Raw genomic sequence first — 24,222 nt, forward strand, 5'->3', positions numbered from 1 at the left:
CCTCCGTGGGTCCATCTGTCTTGGCCTGTCAGCCCCCATGGGGTCCCTGCAATTGCTGTCCGTGGGGGATGTGGGGTTGGGAAGCATGTGTTGATTGAGAAGGTCTGCAGAAACCTGGGCCCACCATTCCCAAGAAAACGCCTTCCTCCTTCCCAAGCCTGGCCAGGTGGCATTTCCCATGGGCTTGATGCTCCAAGAGGAAAAGACTTGCATCTGATGCCAGGATTGTGAACGGCCTGTCTCGGCACAGGCAGTCAGCCCAGCTGGGAGCCGCTCCCTAGTGGGCAGCTCTGTCTTCTGTCACCTTTCCAGATCCATCAGCTCTCCCTGCTGACGTTACCCCAGGGGAGTGGTCTGCCTGCCACAGCCTTCCTGCAGGCCCCTGTGGGTCAGGGAACCTTCCAATCCAAACAGGAGGCAAGATCCCTGAGGCTCTGCCCACCACCTGCCCTGCACTTCATCCACCCACAGGCTCTGGCCCTTCAGGGAAACCACTTCGGACCTGATAGCTGCAGCAACCCCCCGGGCCCACAGAGTTCCAGACCCCAGAGAGCTTACCTGTCGTCCCACCTCCCACCATAGCTCCCACTGAGCCGCTTCTGGGAGGCAAGGGGAGCCCCAGAGACTGGGGGTGCTCACAGGGTAGGCACAGGGAAGTCCCTCTCCCAGCCAAGGGGGTGGCTGGGAGAAGCAGGGCAACTAGGGCCACAGGGGTAGGGAAAGAGCCTGGGGCACCAGGGCTGTGCAGTGTGGGGTGTTACCCCGGACCGCCTCCCCGGGGCACAGAAACCCACGCTGGGCCTGCATCACACCCTGGGTGGGTGGCCGCCTCCCCGCTGCCAGTGCCTCAGCATAGCCCTGCAGGCCCCAGCCCCACTCCCCCTTTCTCCAGCCGAGGACCACGCAAGGAAGGTAGAGGCGGCCTCATCCAGGGCTGTTTATTGAGTCCATCATCAGAGGCGGGAAAAGACTTGCCGTTCATCAGAAACGGAGTGGCTGACATGGGGAGCGTGGGCTGGGGGTGGTGTCAGGGTCCCGTCAGCCCCCACCCCAGACGCACCCGACAGCCGCTGGGCATGGCGTATAGCAGGACACCACCCCTCCCCCACAGGCAGTGCCCCCGAGCCGGGGTCGAGTGAGTCCCGGGTGCCCCAGGCTCAGGCCTCGAGTACCGGCCTACTTGGGAGGCCCCAGGGAGGGAGAGCGGGATGTGGGAGGGCAGGCCTGGTGGGGCAGAAGGGGTGCAGCTCCCGGGCACCTGGGGCTCAGCCTTCGCTGTCCTGGTAGGGCGGGGCTCAGAAGTAGAGGGCTGGCTCGCTTCGGAAGTCCGCGAGGTCATTCTGACCGGCAGGGGTGAGCTGAGAGAGGGGCACAGAGGCGGTGGATGGGGCTTGTCCAGGCGTTAGAGCACCCCCCGCCGCGCCCCCCTTCCCTGGGGGTCCGCCCGCCTGCCCCACCCGCTCACCATGACCTCCTTGGACGGGGGCTCCTCCGTACTCGGCGCGCGCTCCAGCACCCGCTCCTGCCACTTGCTGAAGGCCACGGAGTGCTTCGGAGTGTAGCTGGACAGGCCTGCGGGCCGACAGGCACACCGGTGGATGTGCGGCTGCATGACCACGTGGCCCGGGCCGCCCTCTGGGCTGCCCATCCCCACAGGCGGGCACTCACCGGAGCTGCCGTCCGGCAGCCGAGGGCTCTCGGGGCCCACGCTGTTCACAAACGTGGCTCGGGGCAGGAAGAGCACAAAGGGCTTCTCCGCTGCCGTGTCTGAGCCGGACTCCTCCTCCTCCTCCCCCTCTTCGTTCTCCTCCTCTTCCTCTCTCCCCTTCTCGGCCTCTGCCTCTTCCTCCTGCAGGGAGCTCTCGGGGGGGTACTCAAACGTAGTCTGCAGACTCTTGTCGTTGAAGGAGATCTTCATCTAGGGCAGGAGGCGCGTCAGTGAAAGTGCTGTTCCCAGCCACAGGGCTCCTCCAGCTGGACCGAGCGGGTACCGTGCGGGTGTCAGACCAGAGCAAGAGCCGAACACTCCGTCGGTCCTTCAAAGGTTCTGAGAAGTGGGGGGCTGCCCCTCATCAGAGAAGTCCCCTCTGCCTGGACCCTGCAGGCTCAGGGTGTCCAGCACCTGCAGCCCAGGTCTCACCCATCCCCTCCCCACCCCAGGCTCACCGCGTCCCAAGTGACCCACCCCTCCCAAGGGCCAGACCCCAGCCAGCACCAGGAGCCCAAAGCCTCAGGGTCTCCAGAAGCCTCTAAGGCAGTTCCCAGGGTTGCAGGTCTGCCTTCTCAGGAGAGCAGGGCACCAGCCACATCTCCCAGCCAGAGGCTCCCCGGCAGCAGCAAGGTCCAGGTGAGGCTGCACCTGGGGAGCCCACATCTACGCGTCCAGCAGCGCCTCCTGTTGGCTGGTGCCTCTCGCCAGGGCTGAGTTCACGTCCCAGCTCGCCAGGCACCCGGACGATCCTGCCCACCCAGCTCGGCACAGACGACCACTGTTGGCCAAGGGCCCGGCATGCCCAAAGCCAGGCCCCCAAGGGCCCGCATGGAAGCTGGGCGGCTGCCACGTGCCAGCCCCGGGAAAGTGGCACCAAGTGCTAGCACCCACTTTGCAGACTGAGTCAGAGGTAGCCCGAGGCTGCACCGAGTGGGGGTCAGTGACCCTTTCCTCCCACTCAGACTGCCCACATGGCTCGTGTCCACCCTGCCCACTCTGCAGGCTCCAGAATTTCATGCGCGGCAAATCTCCTTTCCCAGAGGCCGAGGCCAGACTAGGCTGCCGGTTCTGAGGGGCTATGGGGACAGGCGCTGGCAGAAGCACTTGGGCACTGGGGGTCAGGATCCTCACCCTCCGAGACCGGGACTACGCTCCCCACAAGAGTCGCGCGTCCCCCAAGGCCTGCTCGGCAGGGCTCAGCCGGGTCCGGCAGGGCGGTAATGAATACGAGAGCTGCCCGCCTGCAGCAGATGGGAGCAGCCCTGCTGGAGCTCGAAATATTAAACTCCAGGGCACAGGACACCGCAGCCAGCTCAAGTTCCTCCTCTTCCCCTGGAAAGAGCCAGGGGCGGGAGTCGGGGCCCCCAGGCAGAGAACCTTGGGGCCTGGGGACAGCAGGACGGGGAGGGGCCTCGCAGAAGGGCCGGGCTTGCAGCCCTGGGCAGCAGAGGGACCCCGGCCTCGGGGTAACGTGCAGGGCCGGCCAGGAGTGGGAGGCACTGCCCTGCCGAGCCAGTGTCCAGAGAGGAGCACAATGTGCTCCTGCCACCGCCCCACGGGCACACACAGCCCCGCACAGCCGTGGGCATCCCCGCCAACCCCCCGAGCTCCTGGACTTGCCCATCTCAGCACGGCCCACACAGGCACTTGCTGGGCAGGTCCCGAGCCCTGTCACTGCTGCCCTCGCCCCGGCCGTCCACACAGACAAGCAGTCAGGGACGCAAGCGGACGGGCAGACGACCACCAAAAACGGATCAAACCAGGATACAGATGTTCGTGACTGTCCCCACATGGGCCCCACCCGGACCTCCAGCTGCCCCCGCCCCTGGAGGCCAAACAGAGCAGAGGCCTGGCACGGGGTAATCACCAGAGCCCACAGGTGCCCGCCCACTGCCCAGGGACCACTGGGGCAGGCCTGGACCCTCCTCCACTCAGCTTCCCCACTGGCAGGGGGCCTGCCCTGGGCTGGGGGCTGCCCTTGACTCAGGGCGTCCCACCTGGGCAGCTGTGTGGGGTGATCCTGTGGCCCCTATGGGGATGGAGTCACCTGGGTCCCCCAAGACTGGCTCCCTGAGACCTGGGGCCAGAGACCCCAGGAGGAGCCCAAGGCAGAATGGGGCTGCCAGCACAGGGGCCCAATCCTGGGCCCCGCAGCGAACGGTGCTCCTGGGTACGCGGCATTGTCCCTGATGACCCTGAGCCCTCTGGGCCCATCCCCCGCCAGTTGCCAGGGCCCAGCGGATCAGCACGCCCTCATTAGTCCGCATGACCAACTCTGAGCGGGGAGAGCGAGGGGGCTGGGTGCAAGCGGGCCCCGAGCCTGGCACAGCCCGGCCAGGCAGAGGCGGGGCTCACAGGCCTGTCGGCGCCCAGCTGGGGCCCGGGGCTCCGGTCACGTCCCACCTCACCTTCAGTCTCCAGGCTCCTCGTGAGTGTGGGTCTGTGGGTCACAGGACACCCCATGACTCATACTGCCCAGGCGGCGGGGGCAGCCTCCAGACCCCAGGCAGACGGAAGCGGCGGGGGGCACAGCCAGGGGCTGGCACTTGCACACACCTGGTCACCGGGCTCAGGGACTTTGCCCGCTGCACTGTGCAGCCAGCAGGTGGGTCCTGGCTCGGCCCACTTCCTGCCGCTCGTGGGGAGAGAGCCCTTTGTCCCCCTCACCCCACCCTGCCCGGCACACCCAGCTCGGGTTACTGAAGGGTGTCCACCCTGCACTCTGGACTGGGAGCTGGGCTCCAGCCGCCCCGGCCTGGGGTGAGCACCCGCCCCACGCCACACTCCCCAGCACGCGCCATCCCCCACTCAGCCCGAGCTCCGGGGGCCACACACGGCCCCCGGGAAGTTCCCACAGCTGCCCAGGTGGGACGCCCTGAGTCAAAGACAGCCACCCCCCGCCCCCACCAGCGGGGAAGCTGAGTGGAGGAGGGTCCAGGCCTGTTCCAGTGGCCCCCAGGGTCCAAAAAGACCACGGGGGCGGGCGGCGCCTGCAGGGAGAGCGGATGAAAGGAGAGGCCGCGCCCGCCAGCAGAGGAGCGGGTGGAGGGGCAGGCCCCCAGGGCAGCGGCGCCTCGGATCCGAGGACCCGAGCGGCGGTCAGGTGAGGGTGGCGCGGCCACGCTGCAGGCGAGGGTGAGGCCGTGGGGACGTGGCACGCTCGGGCTGGGCAGGGGATCGGCGGGTTAGAAAGTGAGGGGGGCAAAGGGGAGGGGAAGGAGCTGCCAGAGAGGCAGGAGCCCAGCCAGCTGGCACCTCACAAAGGGGAGAGGCCCACAGCGCCGACCCCCTGGGAGGCAGGTGTGCGGAGTTGCAGGCCGGCCCCACCCACCGGGACAGCCTGGGGGCGGGGGCGGGGGCGAGAGGGGGTGTGGCTGCGACGGCCTGCAGCGCCCGCCCGGCTGGGCCAGCAAGGGACGGAGAGAGAGGGCATCTGTGATTCCACCAAGAGATAACTAAGTGGGGACGCGTGCCCGGCCGGCTGGGCGCCCCCACTACCCAGGACAGTGCTGCCGCCCTCCAAGGCCAGGTGAGAGCGCAACACCCTGCACCGGAGAGGTGGCAACCCAGGGGCAGGCGCCACGCCGTCAAGAGCTGCACCTCACCTGCCCCCTGGAAAAGGCACCAGGACCCCTGCCCTGGGAGGTCCCCAAGGTTCTGCTGGCCTCCAGGCCACCACGTCCCTGGAACGCGGGGCGGGGGGAGCAGGACAGTGATAGAACCACAGGCTGGCTGGAGTGGGCTGGGCGAGGACAAGGCCCAGGGGCAACAGGCAAGTGGGACGACAGGGGGTGGATAAAGCCAGGGGTAGCCCAAGGTCATCCTGAAGGGCTGGGCAGCCCCATGCCTCTGTCTCACCCTACAGGCGTTCTGGCTTTTCCTGGACAGGGCAGCTAGTGCATGCCCAGGCAGAAGATCACCCCCAGCAGGTCGTGCTGCTCTGGCACGGCCCCAGCCAGGCCACTCGGCTATGCCAGGAACCATCCATCTGGACCCCCAACCCCTCAGGCTGGCACGGAGACGGGGGCCAGGCTGGCCCGAGCGCCAGGCCGGGCCAGGGCCCGCTTCCCTCCCATCACTTGTTCCTGCCTCGAGAGGCCCTCAGGCCCCCACCCTGCCCTTCTCACTCCAACCAAGCCCCAAGTGACCCCCACGGCTCTGCCCCCAGCTGGGGACAGAATGACCAGGCTCCGGGCTGCAGCCAGGCTCCCAGTATAAGGGCAGCCGGGTTAGGACAGGGGCTCTAACAGCATGCCACACTGGGTTCCCACCCCACGAGCTTCGTGACCTCCACCGGCCTCAGTATCCTCTGTCTACAAAGCAGGGTGCTTCTGTCACCTCCACCGCCCCAGGCTAGCGTGGGAAAGGATGCCTCCCAGAGCAGCTGGGGTCAAGGGTCAGGAAGCAGGAGAAGGAGCAGACAAGGTGGAAAGGGCAAGCATGGGGGTTGGGCTGGTGACCATGGCTACTGGATGACCGCAGCGCTGAGTAGAGGGTGAGGCAAGGTCACACGAGCAGGACAGGCGGGGGTTGGGGGCGCACCAGAAGCGCTGCAGGCCACGGGTGTGGATGCCTGGCCCGGCAGATGGAGCTGGCAGGAGGGCCGATGCCCTCACTCGAGAAGGAGAGGACGATGCAGGGAGGAAGGACAGTGCCAAGGCAGGAAGTCAAAGGAAGCAAACAAACAGAGAGGAGATGCCGCATCTAATTAGTGCCAGCGGGACAGGGGGTAAGGGGGCTCCAGTGACGCAAGGCATATCACCGTCCCCCATGGCCCCAAGGAAACTGAGGCTGGGGCAGAGGTGGCCTCAGGGATGAGCCAAGACACCAGCAGCCAAAGGAGAAGCCTGCCAGACACCATCGCGGTTCCGGGGGAGGGTGCGTCTGCCCAGCGCCCTGCTGATCGGAGTCACGTGGGGATGGCCTTGGAATTTGCCCCAGGGCCAGACACAGGTGCTCGGTGCTAGAATGACCAGGAAGAGTCTGAGGAACGTCTCCTCGTGCCCAGAGGGTTCCAGGCCACCAAGCAGCCCTGCCGGGAGAGTGAGGCTCCAAGAGGCTCCTGGCCCTGCACCTGGGTCTCGCTCCATCCTCGGTCTCTCCTCCCCAGTGAGGGGAGCGTCTTTGTCGCTCCCCAGGATCACACCCCAGGCTCAGACCAGGCCTGCCACACACCAGGAGCTCAACAAACACTCACGCGAAGCCAAGTCCTGCTAAGCTCCAGGCCAGAATGCCTTCTGGAGAGCTGACAGTAGGTATCCGACCCCACCCAAATCAAAGGTCTCCTGCTCCTTTCCACTTCCATCCTGGCACCTGCTACGTGCATAAGCCAGGACTCCAGAAGAACATGCCAGGCCACCCTTCAAAGCCAGGCTGGGGTGGAGCCAACAGCGGGACCTACAAAGGGACAGTCCTGCCCAGCCAATTCCAGATAGAACCACGAGAACCAACAAGCAGACGAAGCCCTGGCTGGACTGACCCTCCCCCCCAGCCTTTCAAGGTACAGAGCAGGCAAGCTGTCCCCACAGCCCCAGGGTCATTAGGGTTCCACTGGAACCCAGGCCAGGGATTCCCCCCAGCTTGACCTCTCCTGGAGCTTACATGGCTACCCAGCTCCAGCTCTCCTCTGGTCCACGTAGAAGCCGTCCCACACCCAGGCCAGGTGTCCTGGGAACAAGACACATGCTATACCCACAGCTCCGTGACTCGCCACCACTGACCTTCTTTCTTGAAGAGCCGGCCTTGGTGAGACAGGACTTCTGCAGGGCCAGGTAGCCGCCAATCACCTCAATCTCATGCACAGTGGGGTAGCGCTTCTTCACTGAAGTCCCCAAGGCAGCAGGGGGCTCCGAAAGGCTGCCTGGTCCCTCTTCCTCAGCCTCCCTCGGCCTGGCCTCCCCGTTGGCCTGCAAGGCCCCTGGCTTCCTCTTGGGCACCACCGTGAAGGTGTTGCCACCTCGGTGCTGGAGCTCTGACAGGTGCCCAGGCCCGGTGGGATGCGGGTGGTACTGGGGAGGCGCAGCAGCCCTGGGGCAGGGCAGTTTGGCTTCTTGGGGAACCTCGTCCTCCGAGTCCACCTCATCAATGAAGGTGACGGGCAGCCCTGGCCTCCCAGGCTCCCTGCCATTCTTGGTCAAGCCAGGAACCCCAAAGCCCTGGGCAGGCTCAGCTTCAGTGGCGACCAGTGGGGACGGGGGTGGTGAGGACAGCCTCTGCCACCGAACGGTCCAGTCCACGAGGGCAGTGGCTGGCATGGGGCAGCCTCCCTCCTCGACCCCTGAGGGGCTCCTCCCACCGGCAAATACACCATCTGCTCCAGGCACCTGCTGGGCTTCACGCTCCTGGTGCTGGGAGGCCCAGCCAACTTCTCCCTCTGGAGGCCCCACGGACTGCCTCCCTTCCGCAGGAGGGGCCCGGGAAGTCTTGCGCTTGGGGATGAACACGAAAGAGTTTCGAGAGTTCATGCGAAGGCTGGCCAGAGCCCGGGCCTGGAGGTCCCCGGCAGGGATCGTGTCCATGTCTGGCTTGGAGGCCGGCAGTATCTCGAAGGAGTCGTTGGCGCTGGTGGCCGCGGAGACCCACTGGCGCTGGCTGGGAGTGGCACTGGCAGGGCTGAGCGTGGGCAATGCCGGGGGCGCGGCTGGAGTGGCACTGGGGGTTCCGGGGCTGGGGGGAGGGTGGGCGGGGGCCTCCCCCGACTCCACCTTTGGCTTCCACTCGCCCGGCCCAGGCGCGGAGCCCGTGAGGCCGTTGGCAGCGCCGGCCCGGCGCTCAGGGGCCGCGGGCCCGTTGGGGAGTGGGCGAGTGCCCGCGCTGCGGCGCAGGCCCCGTGGATGGACAGTAAAGGAGTTGCTGCCGGTCTTGTGCAGGAAGTCGCTGCGCCGGGGCCCGGGGCCGGGGCCTGCGCCGCAACGCTCGGGCTCGGGCTGGAAGCAGGCGGCGCGCTCGCCCACGCGCGGGACCAGGGCCGGACCCGGGGAGGGCGGCGGCACGGGGCGGCCGCGCTCCGGGCTCCCGCGGCGGCGCGGCGCGGGCGGCGGGTCGAACTTCTGGAGCAGGCGGCTAACGCGGCCGGGAGGCGGCGGCGCCTCGTACACGAGCACCTCGGCGGCGCGGATGCGGGCAGCCGGGGCCGGCCCGGGGCCGGGACCGGGAGCGGAAGGGAAGCCGGGCGCCGACTCGATAATGAGGATGTTGTCGGCGCGGATGGTGCGCACGCCGGGCACGCAGCGGTACAGCTCCAGCAGCTGTTGCGCGGGCCGCGTCCCCGGCCCCGCCGCGCCGGCGCCCCCGCCGCGCCGCGCCCCGTGCCGCCTCTCCGACTCGAGCCGCATGAACGGGTTCTCGCGCAGCGGGCCCAGGCTCTCGGCCAGCACCAGCGGCTCGGCCGCCGGCCCCGCGGGCTCCTCCGCGCCCGCGCCGGCGCCCGGCGCCGCGCCCCCGCCCAAGGCCGCCAGCTTGGCCCGCTTCCGCTCCAGGATCTCTCGCTTCCAGGCGGGCATCGTGGCGCGGGGCCCCGGGCCCGGCCGCCCCAGGCCTGCCATACTGCGGAGCGGCCGCCGGAGCCGCCGCCGGAGCCAGCGCGCGCCGGGAACTGCGGCCGCCGCCCGCCGCCGGCCTTCGCGCCGCGGCCACGCCCCCTGACCGCCGCCCATTGGGGGAGGCCTGTTCAGACCCGCCCCGCGCCCGGCGGCCTCACCTATGGGAGGGAGGATGGCCTGCCGTGCTGATTGGAGAGCGCTCACCCCGACCCCGCCTTCCCGCGGGCCTCAGTGGAGCAGCGCCCATCGCGGGAGCCGGTCCCCATTGGGGAGGTCCCCTTGGACACGCCCGCGACGCCTCACGCCGCTCCGTGGAGGCCCCCACTTCCGCCTCTGCTCCCTTGGCCCGCCACGCCCGCGGGGCGGAGCCCGGAGGGAGTGGGTCCTCGCCGGTGGGCGGGCCGGACCCCTGGGCCCCAGGTCGCGTGTGACCTTGGCCGGGTTTGGTCTTTCCTCATCGTGCCAGCGCTCTGCCTGCCTGTTACCCCCGCGGAAAGCGCGGTGGAGGAAGGGCCAACCCGGGACCGGAAGGCTGTCCCGCTCCCGTGGGCGGTGTACCGGCTGCACGCCAGCCTCTTGCCTCCCGGTCCAGGACCCTCCGGGTCCAGGGACTGCCCACCTGCGGTCCTCGGTCCCCTACGGGCCTTAACGGAGATGCCAATGCTGGAGCCCCAACCAGTGCTGAGGAACCGGTTTCTCAGGAATCCCAACTTTTGCCGGCCCCCAGAATCCACTTTGTGGCTCAGACAGGGGGTGGAAACTCTCTACCCGCACTTTGTCATCCAGGGCCCAGCAAACACGGACTGGAGTGCGGAAGCTGTGAGCAGGCACAGAGGCAGGGGACTCTCTCCTCGCACACAAGCAGGCCCACAACTCTCCAACGCAGACAGAGCCACAAAAGCCACAGCGTGTATTCCATTCACCCACTGAACCGGCCCCATCCCAAGGCTAACCCTGAGGGCACAGCTTCTCTGCCTACTTGCCGTGAGGAAGTTCACTCTCCGTGGAGGGCTGCACAGTGCCCACCACAATCTTTCAGGCCTGTGGGAGCCAAGGAGAGAAGGGTAAATTGGTGGGCACGGGCAAGGACAAATGTTACCTGCCTTTCCGTCACCCGCCCTACAGTCAGCAGATGTTCAAAAATGTCACTACTGCGTCCCACACCACTAATCTGTCAGGGACCAGGCTGCAAGAGCGCCTGGGGCTCTGCAGAGACCAGGGGCGGGTTTCAACCCAGGGCCCTTCTCAGCTTCTGGATCCCATGGCAGTCTGCAGCTACCACTACGTTAACAGTACTTTAACAGCCCTGTTTATTCAGCTGGAGAAAAGAAACTGGATTTCAGCCTTCCAGAGGTCAAGTGTTCCTTCAGGACTCTGCTCAAATCACCTTTCCGAAGGAAGCTGAGCCTTCTCATACTCATCACTTCTATGCCGACAGGATTACCTAATCCTGAACTACCAGAACACAACAGGGGAGCAACAAAACACACAAACTAAGAATAACGTGAAAAGGAAACCCGCTCCTAATGGTCAGCTTGTATCTGGCTTTGACACAAGTTATGCCAATCCTGAGTAGGAGACATTTTTGTAGCTGTGGCACAAACTACACCAGCCTCCAACTCAAGCATATCGATGGTTCAGGCCATGCAGCATCTATCCCAGGACAGGAGTCATGAAGCTGCTTCACTAGAACAAGGGTCCAAAGACATGTTCTGTAAAGGGCCATACAGTAAATATTTTAGCCCAGTGGTTCTTACCAGGGACAGTTTTGTCCTCCAGGAGACTTGGCAATGTCTGGAGACACTTGTGGTTGTCACAAGTGAGGGGTGCTATTGGCATCTAGTGAGTGGAGGCCAGGGATGCCGCTAAACACTCTACAATGCTCAGAACGGCTTCTTCCTCTGCACACACAGCAATGATCCGACCCAGAAGGCCAACTGTGCCGAGACTGAGAGACCCTGTACACTGCAGGCCACATTCGCTTTCTGTCACATTCTTCTTTGTTTTTACAACCCTTTGAAAATGGAAAGTTATTCTTAGCTGATGGGCAGCACAAAAACAGACCCCAGGCCACAGACTGCTGACCCCTGCTCTGCAGATCAGCAAGGCCCACAAAGACTCTGATGTCACACAAACTACTTGGTAGGTCCTCAACACTGGTCCACCTGGGTTGTCTTCACCTTGGCTCCCTAGGCAGGAAGCAGGGATTCTCCGAGGGAACTGGCCCCAATCCACCCAGCACGCTCTAGCCAATTTCCAGCACCCCCCCCCCACCCTTACAACCTCAGCTCTGTAACCAGCTACACCACACAGCAGGGAGCGTCTCAGCATTCATCTCATTTCACCCTCAAAAGGTCAGGCAACCACTGTGCATTTCAGCAAAACATTCTCTTATTTTATTTTTATCTCAGCAAATGTTCTCATTTGGCACCTGACTGGCATCAAACCAAAGCCCTTAGGCCAACAGGCATAGCCTGAGACCATCTGCAAACTTCCCATGTGTAGGTCTCAATGGCTATGCGCGTCAGAGCACCTGTTCCTCTCTCTGGTCCCTTAGGACGGCCTAAAGGTCTCAGGTGCACCAACAGTGCCGGCCATGAGGTGGTGGAAAAGTCGTGACACTACAATCTGCTGGGATAGGAAGCCAAGCAGCGCGTTGAAAGCAAGTTCTTTTCTCAGGCGACAGATATCCAGATAGGGTCCCGATCATGCTTATTCAACATACTCCTGTCTGCCTGGGCTGGAATGAAGAAAGAGCCATCCTCCCCAGTGCAACTGGGGAGGAGACACAAGCTGGTTTACACTTTTTAGAGCTCAAGCATCTAAGGAAGTCTTGTCCGGGGGGATGGGGCAGTAAGCTCTCAGGTCAGCACTGCTGGCCAGGGGAGAGCCCGAGTCCAGCTTTGCAGCCTTTGCACAGTGGGTACTTTCCCAGGATCCATGAAAATACTCAGAGCCCATCAGGACATTTTACTTATATGCAGTTTCCAACTGTCAGAGGAGTTCAGGACTGTCTGGCCTTCTCAGGATCCCAATGCAAGATTAGCTATTCAAAGCATGAAATAAGAGGGAATACATTTTAAGAATCAAGGCTGCTCTTTTTAGCCCTGCTGAGGGAACAATTTCAGACATGACTGACAGAGAGGAAGCTGGGCACCCAGCAGGGCACAAGCTGGCTTTCAGACCCAGACTTGTCCTCTGGTGCGGCAGAAGTGGGAGCTCAGCCTGGGGTCCCGCATTCTAGGTTATCTTCTGCGAGGCTAGTTGACCCGGCAGGCACGGATCATGAGCAGCTGCAGGAGAATGAAGACCGGAGACGTGATCAGGCCGAACCAGAGCTCCCGAGTCTGCTCCACCAGCTTCTGGCACAACAACATCTCGAAGACGAACTTCAGGCTAAGAACCGTGAGGACCCAGAAAAGGCGGAGCACGGCCAGCCGCTTCTCTCCATCCTGGAAGAGGCGCACGGAGACGATAGTGGTGAAGTAGGTGCTGAGCCCGTCAGCGGCGAAGAAGGGCACGAACACGTTCCACCAGGAGAGGCCGGGAGCCAGGCCGTCCACACGCAGGGCCAGCAGCACGGAGAACACCAACAGCGCCAACAGGTGCACGAAGATCTCGAAGGTAGCGAAGCCCAGCCACTGCACCAGCTCCCGGAGCGAGAAAAGCATCGCGCCGGTTGAGCGCGGGCCAGGGCCCGGCCGATGGTCCCACCCGCCAGGCTGCGCCGCCGCTCCCCACGGGCCTCGCTGGCGCCTGCCGCCGTCGCCGCCGCAGCCAGCGAGAGGCAGAAAGCGGACCCGCCTGCCCCGGCCGTCGGCCCCGGTACGCAGCCGATCCCCCGGCCCCCGCCCGGGACCCAGCACTGACCGCCAGCCGACAACCGCCTTGCTCGGACGCCATGCCCCGCTGGGCGCGCCCCAAGGGCGTCACTTCCGGCCGACGCCGGAAGTCGGAAGTCCGAGCCGATCCCGGCCGCCAAGGCCAGCGGAAGCTGCCTGCCGGTCCAGTTTCTGAATGCAGGGATCCCCGGGGCGCACCCCGATGCCGAACACGCGGCTTCTGGTGCTCTTCGGCAGCCAGACGGGCACAGCCCAAGATGTGTCGGAGAGGCTGAGCCGCGAGGCCTGGCGCAGGGAGCTCGGCTGCCGGGTGCAGGCCCTGGACTCCTACCCCGTGGTGAGGGCTCCCTGGGCCTCGGCGGGGAGACCCAGCAGGCTTGGGGTGCCAGCCCCCAGAGCCCTCGACCCTAGGGCGCCGCGTTTTGTCTGAGAGCGGGCCCTTCCGTTACGGCAGATTTAGGGGTCGAGAAAGCTCGGGAACAGCGGCCAGCTTAGCACCTGGAGGAGGCGGTGAGGTAGGAGGGTGGAGCCTGAAAGAGAGAAGGCAGGCCAGCCGTTCGCGGGTGCTAAGTACATTTGCCCATCTCTCTGAGTGAAGGAGACGGAGCCAGGCTGCTGGGAGGATGCCTGGTCATTACAGCCCGAGGCCTTATATGTGTGTCTTTTTGTTGAGGTGAATCTGATAAATGAGCCCCTGGTGATATTTGTTTGTGCAACTACAGGCCAAGGAGAGCCCCCGGACAACATGAAGGTAAGGCTGACCTGAAGTGGCTTACTGTGCTTAGGAGCTCAGATCCCTGCCTTCGGCCCTCACCCCATTTTCATTGCCTGGAAAGTCTTGAGAAGCACAATAAATAGTTGCCCTACTATATCTGCTGCACGTCAGCCGTGGATTTGGGAGGAGATCTTTAGGTGGAGCTGGGGGCTCTGGTTGTCCTCCTTAGTAAACTCTTCACAGGCTACCACTTAAGCTTTTCATGTTTTTCCAGGACTATATATAAATCTGTTATGGGTCTTGTGTGTATTTCAAAACTGACCTTCAGGGAACATTCTTTGGTTCTTTGACTATCTTTTGAGCACACACTGTATTCCAAGCATAATCTAGTGCTGGGAATCTAGCTATGACCCCAGTAGTCACATTTCTACCCTTTCGGAGCTCAAAATATAGCAAAAGCAAAAGAGTTGAATGGGTAGTTACAATGCTAGGAAGTGCGTGCTTCCAGGGAAAGTGCCAAATGTTATGGGAGCATTAATAAGGGCTATCTAGTTCATTCTGGGAGTTCAGGGAGAGCTTTCTGGGGGAAAGGAGTATAGGCTAAGTCCTAAAGGATAAGTGAGGGCTAGCCAGGCACCAGGAAAGAGGGAGCAGCCTCTGCAGAGGAGAAAAACAGCCCAGCCTCTGGGATGAGCAGAAAGCAGCTCAGGATGGTCGAGGTTGGAGAGGAGAAAGGGGCAGGCAGCCAGGTCGGATCCCAAGAAGCCCAGCAGTCACAGGGAGGCAGATGGACTTGAAACAAAGGGCCATGGAACCCATGGGATGACGTGGTCACGTTCGTATTCTAGCAAAACTAGCACTTGTCTGCAGGGGGAACAGTCTGCAGGAGAGCAGGGACCATGGTGGGGGGAGCACAGCGCAGCCAAGAGCCTGGTGGCTTGAGCCAGGATGGTGGCAGAGTAGAGGAAAGTGGACCCACTCCAGAGACGTTAAGGTAGAGTTGATCGAATGTGTAATCATATCTCAAAGATGAGAAAGAAAGTGGAATCAAGACAGGAATTTGGGCTCAGGTAGTAGGATGGATGGTGGTTCCAGGCACAGAAGCAAGAGAATAGGGAGGGTGAGGTGCCTGGACATCATCCAAGTGGAGACGCGCAGCTGGTCTGGAGCTCCGGTGAGGATCCTGGGTGGAGGTGGATGTCACAATGACCAAAACGTGGAGGCGAGGGCTTCCCTGGTGGCGCAGTGGTTGAGAATCTGCCTGCTAATGCAGGGGACACGGGTTCGAGCCCTGGTCTGGGAAGATCCCACATGCCACGGAGCAGCTGGGCCCGTGAGCCACAATTGCTGAGCCTGCGCGTCTGGAGCCTGTGCCCCGCGACGGGAGGGGCCGCGATAGAGAAAGGCCCGCGCACCGCGATGAAGAGCGGTCCCCGCACCGCGATGAAGAGTGGCCCCCGCTTGCCGCAACTGGAGAAAGCCCTCGCACGAACCGAAGACCCAACACAGCCAAAAATAAATAAATAAATAAATAAATAAATAAGAAAATCCTTAAAAAAACGTGGAGGCGAGAGGAAGGGAGCACCTCCCTCCCCCAGGGCAGCTGCCCTAAGCAGGAAGGGCGTGGAAGGTGGAGAAGAGCCTGTGAGGGGCGGGGAAGTGGCCCCAGCAGCAAGAAGAGGGAGCACACCGTCTCCAAGGTCAAGGGCAGAGAGTTGACTGTTTCCAGAGGATGGTCTCCGGCACTCAAAGCTGCAGGGAAATGAAGTAGGATAAGGCCTGAGAGGCATTGCTGGGGTTTGTCAGCAAGGGGACTGCTGGTGATCTCGGGGAGAGAAGCTTTGAAGAACGTCACTAAACACTAAACAATTCAAAAAAGCTTACTGCTGTGAGTGGGGCTAAGGGATTAGAAAGAGGATACCTGTGAGATGGAGACACCCAGGCCTGTTTAAATGTTGGTGGGGAAAGGAGGCAGAAGGTTGAAGAACTGGGTTGGAGTGGGGTTGCTGTGGGAGAGCCCACACAGGAGCACGCACGGGAGAGGAGGCAAGTCTGGGAGATCAAAGGCAGGAGGATGGTGGGTGCCAGAGACGCAGGGTGGGGCGGGGGAGGCCATGAAGACCTCCATCAGGTCAGCTGGCAGAGGTGCAGACTTCACGTCGGAATCCAACAGCATGAAGGTGGTGACAGTCACACTGGGATGAGGGTGGATAAAGGAGGGCAGAGTGCCGGGATGGACACCCTACGGAAGTGGTCAGAATGGGGCCCTCCCAACATAGCACGGACTGGAGGCTTCTTTGAGCGGCTCAGACCAGGGGCCCGGGGACCGGCTGTGCACTAAACAGGAAGACCCCAGCCTCCTTGTCACGGTCCTCTGAGGACACTGGCCAGGTGTGCCCTCCCAGGCAGCCAGGGCCTTGCCCCACTGGTGACAGGCGCGAACTTGGGGTTTTCTATCAGCTTTTTTTTTTTTTTTTAATAAATTTATTTATTTATTTTTTGGCTGCATTGGGTCTCCGTTGCTGTGCGCGGGCTTTCTCTAGTTGTGTCGAGCAGGGGCTACTCTTCATTGCGGTGCGCGGGCTTCTCCTTGCGGTGGCTTCTCTTGTTGCGGAGCACGGGCTCTAGGCATGTGGGCTTCAGTAGTTGTGGCACGCGGGCTCTAGAGTGCAGGCTCAGTAGTTGTGGCGCACGGGCTTCATCGCTCCGCGGCATGTGGGATCTTCCCGGACCAGGGCTTGACCCGTGTCCCCTGCATTGGCAGGCGGATTCTCAACCACTGTGCCACCAGGGAAGCCCTGGCAGGTGGATTCTTAACCATTGCGCCACCAGGGAAACCCCCTCTATCAGATTCTTAAGTACACATAGAGCAGAAAGGATGACCATGCGCTCGAGGAAAGACCCCCGTGAAGGACAGTGGCCAAGAGAAGCACAAGCAGAGCCCGGAGGAGCCGAGGCAGAGCAGCCAGGGTTCCGTCTGCGAGAAGGGCGAGCTTGGCACCCTTGGGACAGAAACGCAAAACCGGGGCAGAGCTACGGATGAGGAAACACTGCTTAAAATGATACCAGATCAGAAGATAACATTGAGAAATTCTCCGAGAGAATATAACAAGAAGATAGGAAACAAGAAAGATAATATTAGAATTCCGAGATTATTCCAGTAGCCTCGAAACGGGAAGAGTGGTGAGGGAATTACCAAGGAAAGCAACAAGACTGAAGGACGAGTCTCCAGCCCGCGAGCCCGCCATGTGCCCAGGAAGGGCCCGTGGGGTGTGAACAGGGCTCCCACTGACACACGTCTCATGTGGGTTTCAGCTGTTGGGCGCAGAGAGTGCCCAGGTGTCTGGCGGGGGACAGATCAGGGCACAGAGGGGCGCTGGCTTCTCAGCAGCGATCACCCAGTTGGACCAGCTCAGAGCAAAGCTTCGGGCTCTTGGGGAAGATGATTTCATCTAAAGTGTGCCCTGTTGTCTACCAGTCAGTGTGAGGGGAGGCCAGGCATTTTCAGACATAAGCCGTGGGAATTGCATCTTCTCTGGACCCATTCTCAGGAATTGCCCTGGGGGACTCCACAGCCTGCCTGAGACAAGGTCTAAGCAGGAATGAGCAGGGGGTCTCAGGAGGCAGAGCAGGCGTGGTCCCCAGCGGTGGCCCATGCAGGAAAGTCTTGAGAAGTTCAGGGAGCGGTCCAGGGCCAGTAGGCAGAATTGTGCCCTGACAGGCCCAGGACCCCTCCACCCCAGGGGGCCTCTGTCTGGCCAGGTACAAAGCAGAAGGGAGGTGGGCTGTGAGGCGAAGCCTGGACCGTACCCAGAGGGCAGTGTCTCAGGGCTCAGGTCACCAGTGGCCGAAGGTGAAGGGGAGCTTTGTTTAAAGCACTTCTGTCAGCCTGCAGGGAGGCCAGGGCAGGCCGTGGGACGGGATGTGCTCCTGCACGGGCTGCCCAGTGGGTGACCCTGCGATCAGGGAAGGACAGGGACTTGGGCTCGGTCTCTCCTGCTGTAGAACTTCTGGAGGTTCATCTTCCGGAGGAACCTGCCATCGACGTCCCTCTGTCAGATGGACTTTGCTGTCCTGGGCCTTGGGGACTCATCTTACGCCAAGTGAGTAAGGGCGGGCAGGCTGCTGGCCCACAGGGACTGTCTTTGGGGTCAAGCACAAGGTGTCCTGGCAGAGGGCTGGGTGACCCACCCCCCAGGGCTCCCACTTTGGGACGTGGCCCTGGCCATGCATCCTCGTCCCACAGATACTCCCTGACGGGCACTTCCTCCGTGGCCAGAGGCCCCAGGGCTCGGAGGGCAGGCAAGATCCATGCAGGAAGTGGGCAGGGCAGCAAGGTGGGGGCCAGGCTGGGGCCACGCCCAAGGCACCTTCCAGGGCAGGAGGTGATGTTTGGAGCCGGACGTTCAAGGTTTGAGCCAGCATCATCTGTCACCGTGTGACGCAGGGCAACAAAGGCCTACCTGGCTCTTCCCCCACTTTTATAAAAAGCCTTTCGTGAGACATTTGGGCTTACGAAGAGCACACAGAACAGTGAGCTGCAGACAGGTGGCGGGCACAAAAGTCCCCAGCCCCTGGGAGCCGCCCTGAAGCCAGCACTTCCCTGGACGTGGCCATGTGACTGCCTGCCTCTGCTTTTTTTTCTTCCAACGTTTTCACGACGTAGCCGTGTCCTAAGCAGAGAACGGTATTGCTTTGTGTTATTTCTTGGGGAAGTACAGAGGGCTTTGTGTTCAAGGGTTTGCATGGCGTTAGGTTCCCGCAATGTTAAAACCTGTAACTGTGCAGCACAGGAACTGAGGGCGGGGTCGCCGGGTACAGACACCTCCGGAGCCGGACGCAGTGTGAGGCCTGCCGTCTTCGCGTCTTCGCGGTGAAAAGGACAGGAAATGGGCGGCATAGTTGTCCCCGCCTACGGGGGCTTGGGGGTTTTGTTCAGTGCGTCACGTAGACATCGGTGCCTGCTCGTGGGCACGCCCAGAGGAGGGGTGAGAGACCCTTCCGTTGACAGTGGCCCCGCGAGGAGCTGCCCTTCAGGGAGCAGCGAAGTGACCCCAGGAAGACTTGGGACCCTCCGCCCTGCGCAGCCAGCTGGGCGCTTCCCTCCTGCCCCCGCCTGGGGCCCGGGTCAGCGCCAGCCTCCGTCTCTCCGTAGGTTCAACTTTGTGGCCAAGAAGCTGCACCGACGGCTGCTGCAGCTCGGGGGCAGCGCCCTCCTGCCCGTGTGCCTGGGCGATGACCAGCACGAGCTGGGGTGAGTTGCGGGGGGGGACCCTCCTGCAGGCCCAGCCGGGAGCAGGGTCCCCAGGCCAGCATGTACGTGCTCTCTGCAGGCCCGACGCCACCATTGACCCCTGGCTGCACGACCTGTGGGAGAAGGTGCTGGGGCCTCACCCTTTGCCCCTTGACCTCAGCCTGACCCCGCCTGGAGTCCCGTAAGTGTGGCCTTGGGGCGGTGCCTGCAGGTGCAGCAGGCCTGGCCTGGCCACGGGCCTCCCTTGGCCACTCATCCAGGCTGGCCAGTGGTCCAACAAGTGTCTTCCCCCTTCACAGTTGGCCCTCCAAGTTCACCCTGAAGTTCCTCCAGGAGGTCCCCAGCACGTGCTCTGAGGAGCTGTGTGTGACCGGGACAGACCCTCAGGGACCCCCTTCAGAGCTACAGCCCTTCCTGGCACCCATGGTCACCAATCAGAGGGTCACTGGCCCCTCACACTTCCAGGATGTTCGGCTGATTGAGTTCGACATCACGGGCTCTGGGGTCAGGTGAGGGTTGGTCCTGGGGACCCGTGGAGGGCGCGGCCGCAGCAAGGGGGACCGTGGTCTGGGGTTCAGCAGGTCCTCTTCCAAAGCGGGCACTCAGCGGGGCAGAGAAGAGAGACGGCAGCCAGGGAGGGGGGACCAAGGACACCCCCAGCCCTCCCTGGCCGCTTGCTTCCTTCCTTCCTCTGAAGTTTCCCCAGAGCCCTGGGTGTCCCCCACAGCTTTGTGGCCGGCGACGTGGTGCTGATCCAGCCCGAGAACACGGCCAGCCACGTCCAGCAGTTCTGCCAGGCGCTGGGCCTGGACCCTGACCAGCACTTCACGCTGCAGCCCCGGGAGCCGGGTAAGCCCCAGCCGCCGCTGCTGCCACCCGTGCACTGTGCCCTCTTCTGTGTCCCCAGCCCCCGGGCTGCCCCCACCCCGCGTCCCCAGCCACCCCCAGCCTCCCGTTCCTCACTGCAGGTGTCCCCTGCCCCGCGCGGCTGCCCCAGCCCTGCTCCATTCAGCGCCTCGTGTCCCAGTACCTGGACATCGCCAGTGTCCCCCGCCGCTCCTTCTTCGAGCTCTTGGCCTGCCTCTCCTGCCATGAGCTGGAGCGGGAGAAGCTGCTGGAGCTCAGCTCGGCCCAGGGCCAGGAGGATCTGTGCGAGTACTGCACCCGGCCCCGCAGGACGGTCCTGGAGGTGCGGGCAGGGGCGGCGGGGCGGGCGGGCGGTTGTGGCCGTAGAGCCGCAGCCCTCCTGAGGCTGTCTCCGCCAGGTGCTGTGCGACTTCCCACACACGGCTGGCGCTATCCCCCCGGACCGCCTGTTGGACCTCATCCCCCTGATCCGGCCGCGGGCCTTCTCCATTGCCTCTTCTCTGCTGGTGAGGGGCCGGCCTCGGGATAGCCGGGCCTGGGGCCACCAGGGTGGGCAGCGGGGCCCTGCGTGAGGGCTCTGGGCCTCCCCCAACCCTCACCGGCCACCGGGACCAGCCGGGGGAAGTGGCTGAAGCCTGAAGCAGGGCAAGGTACCCACTGTCCCCTTCCCCAGGCCCACCCCTCCAGGCTGCAGATTCTCGTGGCAGTGGTGCAGTACCAGACACGCCTCAAGGAGCCCCGCCGGGGCCTCTGCTCCAACTGGCTGGCGTCTCTGGACCCCGGGCAAGGTGACCCTGGCTCTCTGGGGCAGGGGGCTGTGCGCAGGGCCCCGTTCCCCCGCGTGCACCACAGCCAGTCCTGGGCTAGGGCCCTGGGCCTCCGAGCTGCTTCACGCCGCCTCCCTCCCGCGATAGGACCTGTTCGGGTGCCCCTGTGGGTGCGGTCTGGGGGCCTGACGTTCCCAAAGACACCAGACACGCCTGTGATCATGGTGGGGCCGGGCACTGGTGTGGCCCCCTTCCGAGCAGCCATCCAGGAGCGAGTGGCCCAGGGTGAGACCGGTGAGCACAGAGTCTCCGGTGGGGTGGCGGCCAGGCTGAACCTCGAGGGCCCAAGTCCTGGCTCAAGGCCCCCGCGCTTCCCCAGGAAACGTCTTGTTCTTCGGCTGCCGCCAGCGGGACCAGGACTTCTACTGGGAGGCCGAGTGGACGGAGCTGCAGACACGGGGCTGCCTGACTCTCGTCACGGCCTTCTCCCGGGAGCAGGTGGGTGTGGGGGGGCGGGGAGGGACGCGGGGGGCGCAGACTCACCCCGTCGCCCCGCCCTGCAGGAGCAGAAGGTGTACGTGCAGCACCGGCTCCGGGAGCTTGGGCCGCTGGTGTGGGGGCTGCTGGATCTCCGGGGCGCTCACTTCTACCTGGCGGGGTGAGCCCGGGCGCAGGTCGTGGCGGGGGGCCAGCCCCCTGGGGACTCCGCCCATGCTGAGCCCTAGCCTGCCTCTCCCTCCAGCAACGCCAAGTACATGCCAGCTGATGTGTCGGACGCCCTGACGTCCATCTTCCAGGAGGAGGGCGGGCTCTCCGGCCCCGCCGCGGCCGCCTACCTCGCCAGGCTCCAGCGGACCCTGCGTTTCCAGACTGAGACGTGGGCCTGAGGAGCCGTCCCGCCGTTGGCCGCAGCCACTCTGACCGCTGCTCTCTGGAGGCCACTGTTACCTCTCTCCCTGTCCAATCCCATTTGGGAGGACAGTCAGCTCTCCTTCCTGCACAGTCCCCAAGCAGCGGGAGGAGACCCCCAGGCAGCCCCCACCTTACAGCCTGAGCAATAAAGGATGGGTTCTGGGTGGCCGCTTCTTACCTGCTCTTCCTTGTGCCGTCGTGCTTCTCAGGTGGTGGGTGGGCCCACAGCTCGTCCCGATGGAATAGCCCGCCCTGCTGGGCACAAGGGCACCGTTGCTCAGCCCCACACCTCGGTGCCCGATTCTCACGCGGTGGGTGCCAGCTGTTTGCCCACCTTGTACAAGCTCTGCCCTGGCCCTGACGGCCCAGTAGGGGGAGGCCTGGAGAGGCACCCGGCAAGGCTGGCATCGACCATCCCCTCCCAGCCCAGGGCAGAGCAGCCCAGGGCCCTGGGAGGGGAGGGGCGTGGCCCAGGCCGGTGGGGGAGGGACGTGTGCGTGGTGTCCCCGCCCCGGGAGTGGAATTCCTGCTGGAGGAGTTAGGCTGGCCTGCCCACAGCGCCGCCGCCTAGATTACAGCTGGCTGACACAGGGATCGCTGCGGCTGGGCCTGGCAGACCCTCTTGGGGACGGGACGGCACGCTGGGCCCAGGAGCTGCCCGGAGCTGGCACGGCTATTGGGGCCCGAGTGAAGTTTACTCTGAGTAGGGCCTGGAGCCAGGAGGAGGTGACAGTTGCTGCCAGGTCAGTGCCAGGCCGTGCCCCAGCCCCAGAGGGCCACACTGACCTTCACAGCCCCAACCTCCCCCGTCGCCGCCCTGGGGTCCCCACCCACCCGTCCCGACCCCTGCCCTGGAGTCACCGCCCCTGAACTGTGCCCTGGGGCCCCCACTTATGGCCCTGCTGACCTCAGCTCTCGGCTCACCAGTCCGCCTTTGGCCTCCCGGGGCCCTGAGCGCCTGGACCCACTGCGCCAAGCGCTGGTAGATGATGGGTCGGACAGCGGGGCCCTTGGGAGCCCCCAGGGTCCCAGGACTCCGGACAGTGAAGCCCTGCTGGGGGCCGCCGCCACGGCCCGCCCCTGGGCCGGGCCCACAGAGGACGCGGAGGAGGAGCAGGAGGGGGAGGAGTGCCCCGTCTGCACAGAGCCCTACGGGCCCGGGGAGCACCGCCTCGCCCTGCTGAACTGCGGCCACGGCCTGTGTGCGGGCTGCCTGCTCCGGCTGCTGGGTGCGGCCCCCAGCGCTGACCTGGGCCGGGTGTGCTGCCCTCTGTGTCGCCAGAAAACACCCATGCTCGAGTGGGCGATCTGCCGGCTGCAGGAGGAGCTGCTACAGGCCGATGGGCCCCAGCGCCCTGCACCCGCTGCCCTCCCCGTGCCCCCCCGCCGGGGCTCCGGGCCCTGGGCCTCCCTAGAGCACCGCTACCAGCTGCGCTTCCTGCCGGGGCCTGTGGGCAGCCGAGGCTGCCTGCCCTTCCTGCCCTGCCCGCCCTGCCTGGGCTCCCGGCTCTGGGCCCTGCGGGAACGGGGGCCCTGCGCCCGCCGCCTGGCGCTGCTGGGCCTGCTGGCCCTCGAGTTGCTGGGCCTGCTGCTCATCTTCGCGCCGCTCATGCTGCTGGGGCTGCTCTTCGTGCTGCTGGACAGCTCCCGCCGCTAAGCAGAGCCCGTCACGTCTGCCACCAGCACGGCCCGGGTCTGGGACAGCCATGGCCGCCAGCGGACAGGAGGCCCAGGCTGGCCCAAGCCTTGGTGCCATGGGGCCTTGGGAGCACCTTGCCCTGAGGCCCGATGACCAGGCTGAAGAAGGACCCAAGGCTGACCGGGGCACTAGCCTTCAACCAAGACCCAGGACCCGGGCAGGGCCACCCAGGAGCCTGTGTTCAGCATCTGACCCAGCCAGAGACTCCAGACTGCCCTGCTGCCCGGACATGAGCCACTGGTGCCCAGGACAGCACTGGAGGAGGTCTGTGACCAGGGCCCTAAGTGCCCCTTGATGGACAGAGGGCCCCACACTGCTGCTGGGCTGTCTCCACCCTCCCGCCTGGCCTGCCTGCAGGAGGGGGACGGGACGGGTGCAATGGACACGAAAGTGAACAGAGGCCTGAGTCCTTGGAGTGGGCGGAGCCCTGGGCCGGGGCTGCAGGCCCCCCACCTGCCCACGTTCCAGATAAGGGCCAGCGTGTGTTCCCTGAAGGTCAGGGTAACCGAGGGGAGGGCCCCTGCCGCACAGGCCCAGCCCACAAAGGGCCTGCTCACCTGGCCAGTCAGGATCCGAGTGGCGGCCCTGAGCAGCCCGAGGGTCAGCACATGCCCCTCAGCTTCAAGGGACGTGGGCCCAGCCAGGTCCTGGAGACACAGAGCACCAAGCTGGGCCCCAGTGCTGCCCCTGCCTCCTCTGTGACCTCCCATCGTGGAGCCGGGGCCTTTATCTGAAGGACAGGCGCCGTCACAGCACCACCTCCTGGGCTCGTTGGTGACATGCTGAGCCCTGTGCCCAGCGCGCGAGGTGGCTCTCGGTAATAAACGGTAGCTGCTGCTGATACTGTTGTTGCTACATCGCTGTCATCTTTACCCTGCCTTCACCAACCAGGCGACAAAGTTCCTTCTCCAAAT

The 24,222-nt window shown here is 64.1% G+C and overlaps 4 protein-coding genes across 10 annotated transcripts; 2 read left to right on the forward strand and 2 right to left on the reverse strand.

Moving 5' to 3' along the window:
- Nucleotides 1-908: 908 nt before the first annotated feature.
- On the reverse strand, nucleotides 909-9,325 carry TPRN (taperin). Its single transcript, XM_007182727.2, has 4 exons — nucleotides 7,432-9,325; nucleotides 1,669-1,918; nucleotides 1,466-1,572; nucleotides 909-1,358 (listed from the first exon to the last, which is right to left on the reverse strand). Exons 1-4 carry the CDS (start codon nucleotides 9,253-9,255, stop codon nucleotides 1,296-1,298), a joined length of 2,244 nt encoding a protein of 747 aa, XP_007182789.2. The 5' UTR covers nucleotides 9,256-9,325; the 3' UTR covers nucleotides 909-1,295.
- A 2,300-nt stretch (nucleotides 9,326-11,625) lies between these two features.
- TMEM203 (transmembrane protein 203) lies at nucleotides 11,626-12,923 on the reverse strand. The gene has a single exon (XM_007182725.3). The coding sequence runs from the start codon at nucleotides 12,921-12,923 to the stop codon at nucleotides 12,513-12,515; it is 411 nt and encodes a 136-aa protein (XP_007182787.1). The 3' UTR covers nucleotides 11,626-12,512.
- A 254-nt stretch (nucleotides 12,924-13,177) lies between these two features.
- On the forward strand, nucleotides 13,178-21,786 carry NDOR1 (NADPH dependent diflavin oxidoreductase 1). 7 transcript variants are annotated; one of them, XM_057548458.1, is made up of 14 exons: nucleotides 13,178-13,431; nucleotides 13,768-13,845; nucleotides 17,815-17,912; nucleotides 18,965-19,063; nucleotides 19,143-19,244; nucleotides 19,363-19,572; nucleotides 19,791-19,912; nucleotides 20,032-20,252; nucleotides 20,329-20,436; nucleotides 20,604-20,718; nucleotides 20,845-20,982; nucleotides 21,059-21,195; nucleotides 21,261-21,355; nucleotides 21,440-21,786. In XM_057548458.1, exons 1-14 carry the CDS (start codon nucleotides 13,270-13,272, stop codon nucleotides 21,582-21,584), a joined length of 1,830 nt encoding a protein of 609 aa, XP_057404441.1. In that variant the 5' UTR covers nucleotides 13,178-13,269; the 3' UTR covers nucleotides 21,585-21,786. The 7 variants fall into 7 exon arrangements, with proteins under 7 accessions (XP_057404441.1, XP_057404446.1, XP_057404447.1 ...); XM_057548460.1 differs by having other exon boundaries at nucleotides 13,181-13,431; nucleotides 20,845-20,991; nucleotides 21,077-21,195; XM_057548463.1 differs by lacking the exon at nucleotides 20,845-20,982 and having other exon boundaries at nucleotides 21,077-21,195.
- LOC130708508 (uncharacterized) lies at nucleotides 21,762-24,131 on the forward strand. The gene is made up of 3 exons (XM_057549194.1): nucleotides 21,762-21,977; nucleotides 22,066-22,352; nucleotides 22,537-24,131. Exons 1-3 carry the CDS (start codon nucleotides 21,762-21,764, stop codon nucleotides 23,264-23,266), a joined length of 1,233 nt encoding a protein of 410 aa, XP_057405177.1. The 3' UTR covers nucleotides 23,267-24,131.
- Nucleotides 24,132-24,222: the final 91 nt, after the last annotated feature.

Source organism: Balaenoptera acutorostrata, chromosome 6, assembly GCF_949987535.1.
Source record: "Balaenoptera acutorostrata chromosome 6, mBalAcu1.1, whole genome shotgun sequence".
NCBI classification, from domain to species: Eukaryota; Metazoa; Chordata; class Mammalia; order Artiodactyla; family Balaenopteridae; genus Balaenoptera; species Balaenoptera acutorostrata.

What these genes read in the sequence shown, in the direction of transcription:
- TPRN (XM_007182727.2), bottom strand. Translation starts at nt 9,255, where the DNA reads ATGGCAGGCCTGGGGCGGCCGGGCCCGGGGCCCCGCGCCACGATGCCC. An exon ending in CCGGCTCTTCAAGAAAGAAG is followed by an intron (nt 1,919 to 7,431) that starts GTCAGTGGTGGC and finishes CTCCTGCCCTAG; the next exon opens with ATGAAGATCTCCTTCAACGA. An exon ending in CCCCGTCCAAGGAGGTCATG is followed by an intron (nt 1,359 to 1,465) that starts GTGAGCGGGTGG and finishes CCCCTCTCTCAG; the next exon opens with CTCACCCCTGCCGGTCAGAA.
- TMEM203 (XM_007182725.3), bottom strand. Translation starts at nt 12,923, where the DNA reads ATGCTTTTCTCGCTCCGGGAGCTGGTGCAGTGGCTGGGCTTCGCTACC.
- NDOR1 (XM_057548458.1), top strand. Translation starts at nt 13,270, where the DNA reads ATGCAGGGATCCCCGGGGCGCACCCCGATGCCGAACACGCGGCTTCTG. An exon ending in AGCCCCCGGACAACATGAAG is followed by an intron (nt 13,846 to 17,814) that starts GTAAGGCTGACC and finishes CTCCTGCTGTAG; the next exon opens with AACTTCTGGAGGTTCATCTT. An exon ending in CCCGCAGGACGGTCCTGGAG is followed by an intron (nt 20,253 to 20,328) that starts GTGCGGGCAGGG and finishes TGTCTCCGCCAG; the next exon opens with GTGCTGTGCGACTTCCCACA.
- LOC130708508 (XM_057549194.1), top strand. Translation starts at nt 21,762, where the DNA reads ATGGGTTCTGGGTGGCCGCTTCTTACCTGCTCTTCCTTGTGCCGTCGT. An exon ending in GCCCTGGCCCTGACGGCCCA is followed by an intron (nt 21,978 to 22,065) that starts GTAGGGGGAGGC and finishes GGGCCCTGGGAG; the next exon opens with GGGAGGGGCGTGGCCCAGGC. An exon ending in GAGGTGACAGTTGCTGCCAG is followed by an intron (nt 22,353 to 22,536) that starts GTCAGTGCCAGG and finishes TCGGCTCACCAG; the next exon opens with TCCGCCTTTGGCCTCCCGGG.